The 18,509-nt window shown below is 40.1% G+C and overlaps 1 protein-coding gene across 4 annotated transcripts in view; it reads left to right on the forward strand.

Moving 5' to 3' along the window:
- The window catches only part of tll1 (tolloid-like 1), a 351,180-nt gene that overhangs the window by 207,865 nt on the left and 124,806 nt on the right, over positions 1 to 18,509 (forward strand). For all 4 annotated transcript variants that reach the window (XM_051929770.1, XM_051929768.1, XM_028804997.2 and 1 more), the window contains one exon: positions 7,586 to 7,764. In XM_051929770.1, coding sequence (XP_051785730.1) covers positions 7,586 to 7,764 — 179 coding nt within the window. The remainder of the gene's footprint in view (positions 1 to 7,585; positions 7,765 to 18,509) is intronic.

Here is an 18,509-nt window from a genome sequence, read left to right on the forward strand (position 1 = left end):
CATTAATAGTTTTCATTTTTATAGTGCCTTTCATTTTCTTTGCTACTACTCCTTCTTTCAGGTTCTGCCTTTGGTGGTCTTTACTTTTACTAATTATTATCCTGTAAATTCCCTTTTTTTAAATCAGTCTTTAATCTACATTATATATACTAAATTATTTTTCAGAGGCTCTCAGAGTATGTTTTGCCATTTTATTAAATGTTTATTTTGTTTATTCTATATAAAGTTTTTGTAATAATTTAAATTTGTTTTGTCCATCCATCCATCCATCCATTGTCTCCCGCTTATCCGAGGTCGGGTCGCGGGGGCAGCAGCTTGAGCAGAGATGCCCAGACTTCCCTCTCCCCGGCCACTTCTTCTAGCTCTTCCGGGAGAATCCCAAGGCGTTCCCAGGCCAGTCGAGAGACATAGTCCCTCCAGCGTGTCCTGGGTCTTCCCCGGGGCCTCCTCCCGGTTGGACGTGCCTGGAACACCTCACCAGGGAGGCGTCCAGGAGGCATCCTGATCAGATGCCCGAGCCACCTCATCTGACTCCTCTCGATGCGGAGGAGCAGCGGCTCTACTCTGAGCCCCTCCCGGATGACTGAGCTTCTCACCCTATCTTTAAGGGAAAGCCCAGACACCCTGCGGAGGAAACTCATTTCAGCCGCTTGTATTCGCGATCTCGTTCTTTCGGTCACTACCCATAGCTCATGACCATAGGTGAGGGTAGGAACATAGATCGACTGGTAAATTGAGAGCTTCGCCTTGCGGCTCAGCTCCTTTTTCACCACGACAGACCGATGCAACGCCCGCATTACTGCGGATGCCGCACCGATCCGCCTGTCGATCTCACGCTCCATTCTTCCCTCACTCGTGAACAAGACCCCGAGATACTTGAACTCCTCCACTTGGGGCAGGATCTCGCTACCAACCCTGAGAGGGCACTCCACCCTTTTCCGGTTGAGGACCATGGTCTCGGATTTGGAGGTGCTGATTCTCATCCCAGCCGCTTCACACTCGGCTGCGAACCGATCCAGAGAGAGCTGAAGATCACGGCCTGATGAAGCAAACAGGACAACATCATCTGCAAAAAGCAGTGACCCAATCCTGAGCCCACCAAACCGGACCCCCTCAACACCCTGGCTGCGCCTAGAAATTCTGTCCATAAAAGTTATGAACAGAATCGGTGACAAAGGGCAGCCCTGGCGGAGTCCAACTCTCACTGGAAACGGGTTCGACTTACTGCCGGCAATGCGGACCAAGCTCTGGCACTGATCGTACAGGGACTGAACAGCCCTTATCAGGGGGGCCGGTACCCCATACTCTCGGAGTACCCCCCACAGGATTCCCCGAGGGACACGGTCGAATGCCTTTTCTAAGTCCACAAAACACATGTAGACTGGTTGGGCAAACTCCCATGCACCCTCCAGGACCCTGCTAAGGGTATAGAGCTGGTCCACTGTTCCGCGACCAGGACGAAAACCACACTGTTCCTCCTGAATCCGAGGCTCGACTATCCGACGGACCCTCCTCTCCAGGACCCCTGAATAGACTTTTCCAGGGAGGCTGAGGAGTGTGATCCCTCTGTAGTTGGAACACACCCTCCGATCCCCCTTCTTAAAGAGGGGGACCACCACCCCGGTCTGCCAATCCAGAGGCACTGTCCCTGATGTCCATGCGATGTTGCATTTTATTTTATTGCATTTTATTGTTACTAGCTCTGCAAGCCCATGCTGTAAAAAGCCTGGGCTCCTAGAAACCATGGTTTCTGGCAGTTTAATCAATCGATCAATCACATCAGTTGTGCATTAACGACTGAGCGGGGTTCTCTTTCCTTGGCGGTTTTGTTTTGCCATCATTCTTGCCTCCATTGTCTATCAGCAGCTAGGCGAGTTTCTCTCTCCTTGGGGGGTTTCATTTTGCCAATGTTCTTGCCTCGCTTGTGTATAAGCGGCTATGTGAATTTCTCTTTTCTCAGAAGTTCCACTTTGGCTATAGAGTCGCTTTCTTTGAGCTTCATGCTATATCCACGCACTTCCGGGCCAGACACACACACACACTTCCACACATAGACGTTTATATATAAGATATGGTATATTTCATACTTTTTATATATTCTGATTTATATATTACTAGCTGTGAAAGCCTGTGCTTTAAAAAGCCCGGGCTCCTAGAAACTATTGAAATCGTCAGAAAAAAAATTGAAATACAGAGTTGGCAGTTTCATTTTGTGGACATGCTCACCACCCTTATCTATCAGCAGGTAAGCGAGTTTCTCTCTGACTCATTAACTTTGGGCTGCCTTGCTGGCTCTTTGAGCTTCATGCTGTAGCCTTGCACTTATTTCTTCTTCCGACTCATTAACTTGGGGCTGCCTTGTCGGCTCTTTGAGCTTCAAGCTGTAACCTCTCACTTCAGGGCCAGACAGACAGACACACACACTTCCACGTGTAGACGTTTATATATAAGATAATTCAAATGTATTATATCTAGTGCCTTTTGCTGTCTTCATGTTTGCTATTTCTTATGGTATATGTTGTCTTTGATGCTTTTTCTTTCATACAGTTAGAATCAATATGCATTCGCTTTGCTGTTTAAAATTGGGTTCTATTTAAAATTGTATAGTTTTATACGGACATTATTGTCACTTGTACAGAGTACAATGAAGTTGTGAATGCTATCAAATCACTTTGTTATTTTTATTATTTACCCTGACTTATGAGAAAACCCCCTCATATGATATACTTTTCAACTTGATTTCTAGTTATGCAAGATGCTGAGCTACATTTGGCGCTCTAGACCCCTTATTTTATGCCATTTTTGAACCATATTTGTGCAGGAAATTATATCATTATTATAAAGAGTAAACCATTAGGGGTCTTCAGCTGAAATGTTCAGAACGGCTTGAAGCTGTGCAGGCCACAACACAATGGGATACAAGGGGGTTAAAGTGAATCCTTTCCACAAAATGCAGACCAGTCATATAGGCATGTGGAGTTTCATTTTATGCTATTCCAAGGTTGCTGATCATGAATATGATGATATTTTTGATATTTGATTCTTTACTGGTGGTCTCTCTAAATGACAAATTTCAAACATTAGTATATGGGGTATCATTTTTAACTATTTCAATGTCAGTCATTATGTATGTTATATTATTTTTGATTATTGATCCTTTCCTAGGTATCTAATCCCTCTATAGACCTCAATCAGACGGTGATAATATGACAAATTTGCTTTACAATTGAGAATATACTTTAAACATTTAAAATGAAGCACACCTTTTAATGTTTCAAATATTTCTGCCTATGATGTAAGTCATTACATTTCTTATGAACACCCCAAGTTAGGGTAGCTTATGCTAAATCTGACTTTTTGATACTTGCATGTGCTAATCAGCAATGCAGCACACTGTCTGGTGCCATGATTACTGAATACAACTGCCTTACCTTGAACATTCTGTCTCCTTTACCTTAAACAACTCATTTTTTTCATTCTGTTTATCCTTCTTTACTTAAACAGTTTAAACAGATATTTATTATAATAACTGGCATCCACCTTTATTGATTTATCATTGTTAAGCCTGAAAGCTGTCGTGTTACACAATGATAATATCCACCCTTCAATACCCAATAACCACGCATGGTAGATGAAAGAAATCTATGAAAATATAAAACTGTTGTTATGAGAAGTCAAGCAAAATGACACCTTTTATTGGCTAACTAAAAAGATTATAATATGCAAGTTTTCGGGGCAACTCAGGCTCCTTCATCAGGCAAGGTGCAAGAAGAAGGGGCCTGAGTTGCCCCGAAAGCTTGCATATTGTAATCTTTTTAGTTAGCCAATAAAAGGTGTCATTTTGCTTGACTTCTCGCTACATCCATAATAGCTAACACGGTACAATATCCTAGTACTAAAACTGTTGTTGAAACATAAACAGTATAGCAACTACAACTGAAACATCAGAGATGATCTAAAAGTAGTGGCTCTGCTACTAGGAATGCGCTTAGATATCCCAAGTCCTGTTGTTTCATTTGAGAATGGGACAGACATGCTTAAGAGTCTCATTGCACTAAAAAGAACTTGCCACAATCATAGGTATTCAGAAAATGGTGGTAAATAAGCCACTTGTCAACCCAACAAAGATATTTTTGCTTCCTCTTCATATAAAACTGGACTCATGAAACATTTTGTGAAGGCAATGCAGAAAGAAGGTGAAGGATTTCCATATTTGAGGCAGATGTTCTCATGAATAACTGATGCCAAGATTAAGGAAGGCATTTTTTTTGTTGGTCCATAAATTAGACACATCATCAATGACAAAGCGGTTTGAAGATCTGCTAGTGGGGCCAGAGGAAATCGCACAGAAGGCATTCAAAGATGTTGTGGAGAATTTTCTTGGCAACTACAGACCACCAAACTATATCCAGCTGGTTGACAAAATGCTTCAAGCATGCTCATCCATGCAATGTAATATGTCACTAAAGAGTCATTCTTCTGCATTCACACTTGGACTTCTTCTCTGCTAATCTTAGTGCAGTCAGTGACAAACATGGTGAAAGGTTCCACCAGGGCATTATACCAAAGGAAAAGCAATAACGAGGCTAGTGGAATCCATCAATAGAGTACTGGCCGACTATTGTTGGACACTAAAACAAGAAGAATCTGATGCAGTGTAGAAATGAAAATGAGCAGCAAAGTGTTTTTAGCTCAGTTGAACTAATCCAATATGTCAGCATCACTAACACTGACTACTATCAGCCAACGAATCATTCAGCAGAAGTGTGTCAAAAAATGCAACGGGGGCTCCTTTATGCCAATGGCAATATGTCTGCATAAGGCCTGACTGGAACTATGACAGCCATGTCAGAACTTTTCTTTCTTTTTAATTTTCTTGCTTTTTGGTCAGTGTGTTTTCAAACCAATAGGTGTGCATATATTTATTTATTTACTTAAAGTGCCATCCAGAAAGTATTCACAGCGCATCACTTTTTCCACATTTTGTTATGTTACAGCCTTATTCCAAAATGGATTAAATTCATTTTTTTCCTCAGAATTCTACACACAACACCCCATAATGACAAAGTGAAAAAAGTTTACTTGAGATTTTTGCAAATTTATTAAAAATAAAAAAACTGAGAAATCCCATGTACATAAGTATTCATAGCCTTTGCTCAATACTTTGTCGATGCACCTTTGGCAGCAATTACAGCCTCAAGTCTTGTTGAATATGATGCCACAAGCTTGGCACACCTATCCTTGGCCAGTTTTGCCCATTCCTCTTTGCAGCACCTCTCAATCTCCATCAGGTTGGATGGGAAGCGTTGGTGCACAGCCATTTTAAGATCTCTCCAGAGATGTTCAATCGGATTCAAGTCTGGGCTCTGGTTTAGATGGCCGGCCAGCTCTAGGAAGAGTCCTGGTGGTTTCGAACTTCTTCCACTTACGGATGATGGAGGCCACTGTGCTCATTGGGACCTTCAAAGCAGCAGAAATTTTTCTGTAACCTTTCCCAAATTTGTGCCTTGAGACAATCCTGTCTCGGAGGTCTACAGACAATTCCTTTGACTTCATGCTTGGTTTGTGCTCTGACATGAACTGTCAACTGTGGGACCTTATATAGACAGGTGTGTGCCTTTCCAAATCATGTCCAATCAACTGAAATTACCACAGGTGGACTCCAATTAAGCTGCAGAAACATCTCAAGGATGATCAGGGGAAACAGGATGCACCTGAGCTCAATTTTGAGCTTCATGGCAAAGGCTGTGAATACTTATGTACATGTGCTTTCTCAATGTTTTTATTTTTAATAAATTTGCAAAAACCTCAAGTAAACTTTTTTCACGTTGTCATTATGGGGTTTTGTGTGTAGAATTCTGAGGAAAAAAATGAATTTAATCCATTTTGGAATAAAGCTGTAACGTAACAAAATGTGGAAAAAGTGATACGCTGTGAATACTTTCTGGATGCACTGTATATTCGCAATCGCAACCTACAGGTATTATTATTTTTTTTTTCATTCTATCCTGGTACATAAAACATGAGTCATCAGACAGGTATTTCTCATTTCTGTTTGTGGGTTCCAAATACACTTGTGTTCCTCATTGCTGCATTATATGCATTGTATTTTTGGATGAGCTCTCAGATTCACTAAGATTATGTAAATGAAGTCTGTGACCGAACATCGCTGGGAATGTTGCAGGGCCTTAAGAGAATGGCTTCAGTCGAACTAAATGCATTATTCTTCATCTGCTGGTTTCGTCACTTTTAAAAACAAAACTGAAAAAAGTTTAATTAAAAACCAGGTTACACATAACTTCTCTTCTGTAAGTACAGTGTGTTCTAATTCTAGACCTGATTTGAACCTTGATCTTTTTATTATGGATTTTTTAACTTATTGAAACCTCCTGAGAAAACACAGTTTCACTTCGTACAGGGGCAGCTGGGTGACAGACAACTCGGCGAAAAGACAACTCGGCGAAACACAATTCGGCAAAAAGACAACTTAGCAAAAGACAACTCGGCGAAAAGACAACTTGGCGACATCCTTTATCAGATAGGTAATAGTTAGGTTCAATGAGATTTTTTTAATGATATTTAAATGAAAACGTGATTTAAAATGTTGAAAATAAATTTTTAGATGTTGTGAGTAAAGATATTCCTTAAGCTATACTCACAGGTCACCTTTTGTATTCTAAATATCGTTATCATACGAATATAATCAATACAATTTATATAAAGGATTAGCAATTTTGGTTGCAGAACATAATAAAAGATAGAGTTTGTTCCATCTGCAGAATAATGTTTGTTCGTCAATTATATAAATTTATTTTCAACATTTTAAATCACCTGCGGTGGGCTGGCACCCTGCCCGGGGTTTGTTTCCTGTCTTGCACCCTGTGTTGGCTGGGATTGGCTCCAGCAGACCCCTGTGACCCTGTAGTTAGGACATAGCGGGTTGGATAATGGATGGATGGATGGATTTTAAATCACATTGTCATTTAAATATAATTAAAAAATCTCTTTGAATCTAACTATTACCTAACTGGTAAAGGATGTTGCCGAGCTGTATTTCACCAAGTTGTTATTTTCGCTGAATTGTCTTTCGCCGAGTTGTCTTTCGCCAAGTTGTCTTTCGCCAAGTTGTATTTTCACTGAGTTGTCTTTCACCGACTTGTCTTTTCACCGGGTATCTTTCACCGGGTTGTCTTTTGCCTAGTTATCTTTTCACCGGGTTGTCTTTCGCCTAGTTGTCTTTTCGCCAAGTTGACTGTCACCCAGTTGCCACCGAACCTTTTAACTTATCATGCTGCCCATCTCTTCTTTTCTACTCTTTGTTCTTTCTCTGGTTAATTTTCTTTCATTAGGTTTCCTTTCATTTGGTTTGTTGTACACAGTGCTACACCTTCTTAAAGAGTTAAACAAATTCTGAAAGATTGGCTTAGATCACGTCAGCACTATTAGTCAAGATATAACTTCTAAGTGGACTTTTGACATGATGTTGAACCACTTAAGATGATGAGATTTTGCTTTGGGCAAGGCATGCAAAACATACAGATAAATGCTGACTGGTAAACTGATCCCGTCTCTGCTTCCTTGACAGGTGCTGCTCATATGTCGGCAGACGGGGCAACGGTCCCCAGGCCATATCAATTGGCAAGAACTGTGATAAGTTCGGAATTGTTGTGCACGAACTTGGACATGTTATTGGCTTTTGGCACGAACACACTCGACCAGACCGAGACGATCATGTGGCCATCATCAGAGAAAACATCCAACCAGGTGAGACTGACTGCACATTTCAGCTCAAAATCATTGTCATGTAGACAGAGTATAATGAAATTCTTAAAAGAACAAGTGGAAGAGCAAGTCACGTCACCTCAGCCTGTAAAGGTTAGGGGCGTACAAACTGGCTTTTTCATGTGCTGTCAAATGATAAAAATATAGACAGGTACTTTGGAAATATTCATTGAAGGGATGAATGGGATGTTGGACAAAAAAATACCAGATAACAAAATACGTAAGTATAATACCTAAAACAAGTGTTCACTTCCTTGAAATTTTTCATATTTTATTATTATACAATATGGAGTCACAGCGGATTTAATTTGGCTTTTTGATACCGATCAACAGAAAAGTACTTTATGATGTCAAAGTAAAAGCAGTGAATTATGAATACACACGGGTGGGAATGGAGACAAGCTAGATGTAGAACTTCTGGCTCCTATGGCGTAGCAATGGATTGTGCAGATTGTGCAAAGCACAAGGGCCTACGAGCTTGGGGGGCCCACTCGGGGCCGTATAGATTTAAAAAAAAATTAATAACTTAAATCACTTGCACAGTTCATTGCGTTAATTCACAGTTTCAGTGACATGTTTGCACCATCACCAAGCAAGTCCAATTCAATCCATGATGATATTACGTATTTCGCAGGCCTACAGTTTACACAAATTTAGACTTCAAGAGTTTGGAGGCTCGGAGCCTAATCGGAGGCACAACACGTCCTAGTTGACCATACAGAGAAATGCATATTCCCGAATTTGGCAATTTTTGTACTTTGATTTGATGTCAACAATTTTTCGAAGTTCAAACTTGTAAACGGTAAATCATAGCAATTCTGTTAAGTTATGGTCCCCGTTAGTCGGCAAACGTTGAATATTTGAACAATTTGACTCTTTTTATACTCTTGCCATATGACGCCATGTCGCCAGTAGCAGAGGATCTGGCAAACATTATAAGAGTCGTGCTGCTAAATGTCTGCGGTGGGTTGGCACCCTGCCCAGGATTGGTTCCCTGCCTTGTGCCCTGTGTTGGCTGGGATTGGCTCCAGCAGACCCCCATGACCCTGTGTTCGGATTCAGCGGGTTGGAAAATGGATGGATGGATGGATGCTGCTAAATGTAAGGCACACCTGCAGCGGTAATTGAAAAACGCTAAGCTTACCAAGATTTCTACCTTTCTCAAAACTGAGCAAGGGACAGCGGTGGTAACTGAGAATGGTGATGCTGGTGAATCGGCGCAACGGTCACAAGCAGGTTATGCAGACAGTGCAGTGAGTGAAATGGTTGCACCTACAGAGTCTGAAAGTAGCAGTACACCAGCTTCAGATCAGGTGCTATCTGCTAAAACCATTAAAAATGGATAAACTACTAAAGACAAACAAGCAATATATATGACAAAGCAATCTCCTACCAACAAGACAAATTCCTTGGAACCAGTAACACCTCACTTTATGATGTCCATTTTCTCAGAACTTGTGTAAAACAGGTCAATTGTGTAGTAATATCCTGTCAGCCGGTGTTGTCGTTTTAATTTGCTACAAATTGAAATTGCTTTATTTTATAGCAGAGAACAGTTTCTACTTTCTAGCTTATGTTACATTTTAATCATCTTCCTTCGTAAAGTTGTCTTGGAAAAGTAAGCGGGTCCACATCTTACATATATTTATGTGCTACTACTACTACTACCCACACCTCCCACATTCCATTCCCACAATTTACTTTATTTTTGCTAACTTACAGCTACTGTAATAAAGCGATTAAAAAAGTTATTACAAATTCCATTTAGAGAGCCAGTTTGTTTGTCACCAGTATGTGATCTGATAGTGTCACGGTCGCGGACACCACTGCCCAGCAGGCCCCTAGGAATCTAGTTGCAAAAAAATTACTAACAGTTATGCCTGACAGGAGGGGCCCAGCTCTGGGCACTGCACAGGGGCCTTCAGCAAGCTGGCTATGCCACCGACTGGCTCCTTTGTCAATTACATCTTATTGCTAATAAGGAGCAGTTAAAACAATGGATACAGCCAGTGGTTCTCAATCTGTGGGGCGGTCCCCCCTAGGGGGGTGCAAAGTAACAAAAGGGGGGGAGCGAAGATGTGAAAAAAAGAAAACAAGAATCAAATATATGAAAAATACATCTATTGAAACCAAAACAAATTAACTTAAACTATATTCTGATAGTAGAAAAATAAATACAGAGTTAGACCATCACCAGGCAAGACCTCTGGTGACCCCCGTGACCCTGTGTTTGGATTCAGCGGGTTGGAAAATGGATGGATGGATGGATGGATGAGTTAGACAAATGTCGATAAAAGTTAAGTAGGTATAATAAAATATGCATCTATGATATATCATTAATTAAAAAAGAACAAATTGGTATTAGTGGGCTCATTTCAAAAAAACCTTAGGGGGGCGCGATTAAAACTGTTATGAAAACCCGGGTCGCAAATACTTAAAGGTTGAGAAACGCTGGACAGAGCTGTTTAAGACTAAAATAAACAAAGGTTCAAAATCTTAACAAGTGAGACAAATAAAATGAAGCAGAAAAATGTCACTTGAGCAATAAGTGCTTCATCAGCAATGAATGATTTCTCATGAAGCAACTGGGTTGGAACAAAAACCTGAAGCCGCTGCAGCTCTCCTGGACCGACGTTGCTCAGCCCTGATTTTAAATGGTCTGAGTCTTAAATAGCAAATAAATCAAATGAAGTCAATTAGTAGCAAACACTAGTCACTAATTAAGAAAATGGTTAGAATGAAAACCCGTAGCCACTGTGGTTCTCCAGGATCGAAGTTGGCCACCCCTGAAAAATACAAAGGGACCACACAGGAGAAGTAAAAGTACAATAATAGTGCAATGATCCCTGTAGACTGGAGTTAGAATAAGGTCACTGTCCTTGAAGGAAATTGGCATCAGGAAGAACATCTAGCTGTAAAGTATTGGTGCTCCAGTGTCCCCAAGGCTCTGGGAATGGCAAAGGGCCAACCTGGAAAGTTGCTGTTAAACTGGCAGAGAGTTTAATAGTGTAATGTTCCAGTTAGGCAAACACAAAAGAGTTGCACCACAGCATAAGTGCTTTGGTTAAGTGAACGTGAGTGGGTGGATAAAGCAGGCATCAGGACACACAGTATGGGGTCTTGAGCAGGAGGTTTGAAGGTGTGCAGGAAGACTAGGACGTGTATGCTGAGAGAGGACATTGATGTGGGCGTAAACTGAGAGAACAATAGGAGTGCGCAGGAGCAATCAGAATTCTTTGATACTTAGGCCAGAAACTGCAGGTTTAATGTCTTGATGGTATCTCCTATAGCATTAATAGCAAGAGTTGGAGAGATCACTGCTACAGAAGTAAAAAAAGTGCCCCTGTGCTTACCTGGAAAATACTTTGTACTGCATTCTTCATGCCAGTGCTTGTCACAATACGCTTGTGAGAAATTTATTGAAAGCAACTTTTGCTTTGCAAATATAAAGCAAAATTATTGAAGTGTTTTTAAACTTGAAATAATGGAAGGTTGAGTGACTTGCTCAGGGTCACATAGTGACTAAATGCTGAGTGTGGCACCATCACCATTATAGTTTACATTCTAAACTCTTAGCCACTAGGCTACATTGTCGATTCATAAAAATGTGTCCTTTATTTTCCATCACAATCCTACTCCCCCATGTGTCACACGTTGCACGTCATTTCCTTTAAGCTCCCTCTTACACAAGGCTGCTTTTCCTCTCATGAAGGAACCGTTGCTTCTGACACCTTTTCTGAGCTTCTGTGTCCCTGACAGGATGCGGATATTTATACCTCATTATGAGGGTCACGTCTGGGAGCAACTTTACAAATACAATTGATCTCAGCTAAAAACTCAGGGCAGTGTTGCCTGCTGGACAATATGCCATTAATCCACAACCTCTTTTAAAATCCCTTGAGCCACTGTGAAGCCTAGACCTAGACTAGTCTAGTCTCCAGTTGAAAATAATGGGACTTCCTCAAATGAGTGACTTTGAACTGTGGCCAAGTGCCTAAACATTTTACTAGCTTGATTCCATTGCTTCATAACTATATTCCTGCTACTACTGTATTCCCTTCAATATGTTAGTCTTGTTCAACAATCCTTACATCTCCTGAACCTACTTAGTCCAGTTTTGGTTTGCTAGTCCATTTTAGGACACATGCACTTAGACCCCTCTCAGTATCTCAAATGTATTGTATTTACATTTGATTCAGAAAGTATTTGAACCCTTCACTTTCTGCACATTCTGACATTTCATTCCATCAGTCTTCACTCAATAAGCCTTAATGACAAAACCTGTTTACAGAAAGGTTTGCAAATTTGTTACAAATCAAAAACTGAAATCTCATTCATAGAAGTATTCAGACCCTTAACTGAGTACATTGTAGAAGCCTCTTTGGCAACATTTCTCTACCAGCTTTGCACATCAGGGTTTAGATAGTGTATCCCATTTTTCCTGACAGATCCTCTAAATCTCTGTTAGATTGAATGGGAAGTACCTGTAAACTGCCGGCTCCCCATAAGTGTTCTATGGGGTTCAAGTCTGAGCTTGGGATGAGTCATAGTCACAGTCAGAGCTTTGTCCCAAAGCCATTCAAGTGTTGTCTTGACTGTATGGTTCGGGTCAGTGTCATGGTGAACCGTCATCCCAGATCATGTGCACTCTCTATATTCGGCCGCACTCATCCTTCCCAAAGTTTTGACCAGTCTCCCTGTCCCTGCCACTGACAAGGTCCCCCATTACATGATACTGCCACCACCATGCTTCCCTATAGGGATGGTATTAGGCAGGTGATGAGCAATGCCTGGTCTTCGTCAGATGTATTGCTTGATGTTTTTCCCAAATGAGTTCAATTTTTGCTTTATCAGATTTGAGAATCTTTCTCCTCATGCTCTCAGAGTCCATTAAATTGTCATATACCTTTTATTCAAGAGTAGCTTCTGTCTAGCCACTTTACTATAAATGCCTGATTGATGGAGTGCTACTGAGATGGTTGCCCTCCCAGAAGGTTCTCCCATCTCAGTAGAGGATTTCTGAAACTCTGTTAGAGGGACTATTGGTTTCCTATTCATCTCCCTGTCCAAAGCCCCTCTTGCCTGGTTTCTCAGATTGGATGGACAGCCAACTCTGGGAAGAATCCTCGTGGTTCCAGACTTCTTTAATTTCACAATTATTGCATTCAGTGTGCTCTTGGGAACGTTCAAACTTTTGGATTTATCCCTTAGCCCTGATCTCTGCCTCACCACAATTTGATCACGGAGGTCTACTGAGAGTTCCTTGGACTACATGGCTTGATTTTTGTCCTGACATGCAGTGTTAATTTACAGGTGTGTTCCTTTCTAAATGATGTCCAGTCAATTCAGTTTGCCTCAGGTGGACTCCAGAAACATCTCAAGGAGAATGAAAGCAAACAGGATGCACCTGAGCACAATCTGGAGTCAACAGCAAAGGGTCTGAATACCTGCATGAATGAGAGATTTCAGTTCTGGATTTTTAATACATTTGTAAACCTTTCTGAAAATGTTTTCAGCTTGTGGTCATGGGTTATCAAGTATTGATTGATGGGTAAAAATGGCAGATGTATCCATTTTAAATAAAATCTACAACACAGCAAAGTGTGCAGAAAGTAAAGAGGTCTGAACACTTTACTAATCACCTGCACATTGGTTTTGTAGGTCACCTTGAAAAAAGTTTCTGACTGAAGAAATCTTATATATAAACGTCTACATGTGGAAGTGTGTGTGTGCGAGGGTACAGCATGAGGCTCAAAGAAAGCGACTCTGTCGCTGACAAAAGAGAAACTCACTTAGCCGCTAATACACAAGCAAGGCGAGCACATCGGCAAAACTAAACCACCGAGGAAAGAGAACCTCGCTTAAAATGAAACTTCCGAAGAGAGAAAAACTTGCTTAGCCACTGGTAGACAACGGAGGTGACCATGTCGGCAAAACAAAACCACCGAGGAGAGAGAACCTTGCTTAGCCGCTAATGCACAACCGGTGCCATTGACCGATTCAAGTGCCAGAATCTATAGTTTCTAGGAGCCCAGGCTTTTTACAGCACAGGCTTACACAGCTAGTACAGTAATAATAATAAATAGATATGTATGACTTTGATATGTAGGTAAAAAATTTGGAGACCTGGAGGAAACCACACAAGACATACAAGGGTCTCTGCTTGGGAGAGACCTCAAAGATGCTGGACGGCCATCTTGTCTTTTGTCATAATGCTCACTTTTGCCATGCTGTAAGATTTAGTAGTAGTAATTATGGTGGTCCCTTGCCCAGTTTTATTCCCTCTGCCCTTTGATTCAAATTACACATAATGTCTTTGTTCATTAGCACCTTAGTCAAACACTGGGCTGCATGCCTATCAAGATCTCACGTTTTTGAACTGGAAAGTGCTCCATCACTTTGTTAGTTTCTTTCTTCAAGCACATTCAAATGTCTTATTGGATTGCTTCACTTTTTGCAAGAGAATGTTTGAAACTCCAAAATCCACTCTTTTCTAATGATAAGCTAATGATGAAGATATAAATTACCATCTTAAGAGCCTAAGACTGTTACACAGTACTCTACATGTTCATGGCTTCCTACGTCAGCTACCAGGAGAGAAGAATGCTTGATCATTGCCTGAAGCTTCTGCAGTTGTGTTCAGTGGACTCACTAATTTATTATATACTTTATTGCCCTTTCATTTAGCACATTATCCGTTCCAGAAAATCAACTGTAAGTGAGGCAGGTGGATTAGAAGGTTCATGGGATAATCACCCAAGCTGAAAGACACTCATTCACAGTTGAGTAAACCTGTCTTTCTTTTAGCTTGTGCTGAAACCTGCATCATTTTTTTTTTTTTTTGCACTGCATACCAAATTCATCGGGGCTTGTGCTTGTATGTCTAAGGGGCATTGACAGGCCACCTCCAAAAAGCACGTCCGTATCATCGCCGCATCCAAATTTGTTTTGTTTCACGAAAGTGTGAAAGGATAAGCCTACTGCAGATGTTCTGCAATGTGACAGGAGCTGGAGTCTGCCCACATTGCTGTCACACAGATCACTGAGTGCTTGCTCCAGGAACTTTCCTTTAAAGTGTTTTGTTATTTTTATTTTGCTCTGACTTCTCAACAATGCCATATTTCACTCAGTCTAACCCTGAATGCACTCCATATTTGTCAAGCAAAAGTCTGGGTACATTTATTTCTAATGCAGTTATGACTCCATTAGTGTGGTTTGAAGAAAAGAGTTAACTAAATTTCTCTGCAGCAGTAACAGGTGGCCACATGCTGTGCTCCTATTGCAGCCATGTGGAAATCTAATTTGAACAGACTAGGGGGCTTTGCCCCCTGCTCACTTCACTCGCCAACCCCCGGGCCGGCACTACGCGCTAGCCACTTTGCGGTTCTGCCGCTTGCGTATGGGAATGCGGATGTACAATTTAAACAGAGCGTTATTTTCATGGGGATTGTTACATATGCATAATAGAACTAACTATTTTACATTACAGCGAGTAATTAACCATTTTAAAAAGTAGTAAAATGTAATAATTTGAAAGTAAATTATGTTTCATGTTGCGTTAGAGTTATTCATTGTGTTATATGATTTTGTTCTGTTTGGATTGGAAATTAACATGCAAATACTTTTTAAACTTACACTTTTACTGTAAAACTTTAGTGAAAATATTTTTTTGAATTAAATTTTTGTCAAGATCACATTGAATTTTGATTCTGCGTTTGGACTTACATCGTGACAATGCCACGTATAACTGCCCACGAGTGAATTTTGATTCTTTCTCTCTAATAAATAAAGCAACTTTTTTCGAATGTTTGTCTCCGTGATTTGTTAATTGTCTTTGCAAAAGCTATTCTAACGGGAAACTGTAAACATTTTAATACAAATGGCATATCGAGATCTCCTTTGGTGTTTCATCTTATGTGCAGGAGATGTACTACATTACCTTTCTTGGATACATCCTTCTTTCAACAGTAATTCGGACGGTGGAAGACCTTACGGTGTTAAGGTTGTAGATATTCTTCAGGATATTGATATTATCACCACCAACTGTTTCAACATAGTCTATTGATACGCATGTAACCAATTTGCCGTGTAACCATTTGACAATTTTCACGTTAATTCGTTTGACTTCATCGTTTCTCAGTGCTAGGATTGCCTGTGTACTCATTTCTTCTGTTGATAACCCTTTGGGATGAAATTCTTCGATTAGATTTGGACATAATTATTCTTCTTTTATTGGGAACTTAAAGTAAGGAAAATGTAAACATTTATAAGAGCTAAGAGAGCAGGAACTGTGTCTGTCAAAGCATTCACACAAATGAGAGGTGAGAGGGCTGTGTGCATAGTTGAATATGATCGAGAGGAGGGCGGGACTTGAAAAAATCTCATGGCCAAAGTCTCGTCTCGCAGGACTTGAAGAAATCTCTTGAAAAATGTCTCATTTCAGGAACTCCTTTTATAATAGAGAGATACATTTTGGAGAGAGGATCCAAAAGAATGAAGAGCGAGTTAAAAAAAAATCAATCTATCCATTTTCTGGGCCTATTATTCCTTTTCATGTTCGTATCATATTCATATCTTGGCAACAGTGGGCCTCCATTTTCTAGAAACCAACTAAAAATTTGATTAAGTTGACCAACTGAGTTGTTTGTTTAGTTTCTTTTTTATATATATCATGAATTTTCCATGCATTCATCTGTTTTCTGAAAAACCCATTGTACCCATTATGGTCTCCTTTCTCCATATTACTATCAACAAATAAGAAGCCAACAACAAATAGGATTCTGATCTTTCAAAAGGAATAATCGCATTCACTTATACCAGGACGATTTCATTCATTCATTCATGCATTTTCGGAACCTGCTTATTTCAATGCAGGGTTGGAATGAGCCCATGCCAGGAGTTTCAGGCTCAAACCAAAAGCAAGATGCCATTGCAGCACAGGGCACACTCACACACAAACTCACACTCACTTCTCCCACACACACTGTTGGCAAGTGACTGAGAATCAAATTACCCAGAAAAATCCCACACCAGATATGAAAAAAACATGTTAAATCCACTTAGGAATTCTGGGAGTTGATTTCAGGTCACTTAAACTATAAAGCTCTAGTCCAGCCTTTGCTCCACTCTTTCATATTTTGTATTTATTTTTGTTGGAAACTATAGTTGCCATGATCTGACTTGGAGTTTATTTAAATTTTAATAATTTCTTGCTGTATTCACTGCATTTTTTTTTGCCACACTGGCTGCTTAGTCTTATTTTCACAAGTATGACATTCACCAACAGTGATTAGAACTTAATGTGGATTGCCAATTCCTTACCATAGGAAAATGTTACACCTCAAAGGTTGATCGTTGATGGCTCATGCGACTTTCAAAAGATTCTCATTTATGCTTCATTTAAGAATCAACTTTGTCACAGATGTTTATCCCAAATTTCCTTAAGAGAAATAGCTTTAGACAAAAAGGAGACATGAGATACACCTGAGGTAACAGGAATCAAAATTGAGAATTTGATTTTGAAAAGCATGTCTTATTTGTTGAGGTGTTGTTTTAATCTCTTAAAGACTTATTATTGGACTGATGACTTTATCTAGGGTGACTTACAACATTTGAGATACAATCGGTTTCCGTTTCTTTTATTTTTCCAATCAAACACAGGCAGATAAAGAGACTTTCTTGTGGTCATATGGTGTCAGCAGTGGGATCTGAACTCAGAACCTCAGGGCTTGAAGTCCAAAGCCTTAACTACTGTGTCACGCTGCCTGTCTTTTTTTCTAAATTGATAGATTGAATATAAATTAGAGCAACTACTCATATTATTCAGAGACAAGCACTATGGTTTTGTAATCATAGTGAAGTGTTTTATTACCATAAACAACTGTCTATACATTTCGATTCATATTAATGAGCACACCATGTAGATACTTTCAAAATGCAAAAAAGAAATGTCAAGACACTACTTGGGAAATCTCAGTGTATTGTGTTACTTTGTCGAGATCTGAATCTCAAGAGGAGACACTTGTGAGACTACCGGGCATTTTTTTCTGAGGAGAAAAATTTGAGGAGTAGGAGACAAGAGAAAATGTCTCCAATGCCCCCCATTTGTTTCTTTTTGATCTCATTGTTGTTTACAAGAAACCAAAAAATTCTCTTTTTGGATTTTTCATTTTTATGTTTTTTTGCATATCCATCCATTTCCTTAGCATGCTTATTCCTTTATTGGATTGCAAAGAGCTGGGATTAAGTCACTGCTGTCAAGGCAGAAACTAGTGATGCATGAAACAGGCAAGTTTCAATGTGTGTACACCTTCATGAAACTCGCACAAACAATGTTGATTTCACAATTACAAAATGAAAAACTTTTTTAGAGTTTTAAAAGTAGGAGTGGAAACCCAGCATGAAAGTACTTTCTGGAAAATATAACAAAAGATATAAAATTTTATAAAGAAGCAAAAGAATATGACTTGCTCCAGGAGGAAGCCTCAACTCCTAGCCAAAGGTATCAAATATTCATCCACTGTCCAAGTCTGGTTATGTCTAGGTGCGACTGAAAGTTTTCAAATTCTAGGCAATGATCCTACAACTGTGTACTGACTTTGATTTTTGATCTTGGGGATCTCAGTGTTTAGACGTCTGTCGGGCTGGATTTTCTGGTTTTGTCTATGCTCATTTCTCGACTTATGGTTCATCTACTGACCCATTTTCATTTTACACATTTTACATAT

Source organism: Erpetoichthys calabaricus, chromosome 7 (assembly GCF_900747795.2).
Source record: "Erpetoichthys calabaricus chromosome 7, fErpCal1.3, whole genome shotgun sequence".
Lineage (NCBI taxonomy): Eukaryota > Metazoa > Chordata > Cladistia > Polypteriformes > Polypteridae > Erpetoichthys > Erpetoichthys calabaricus.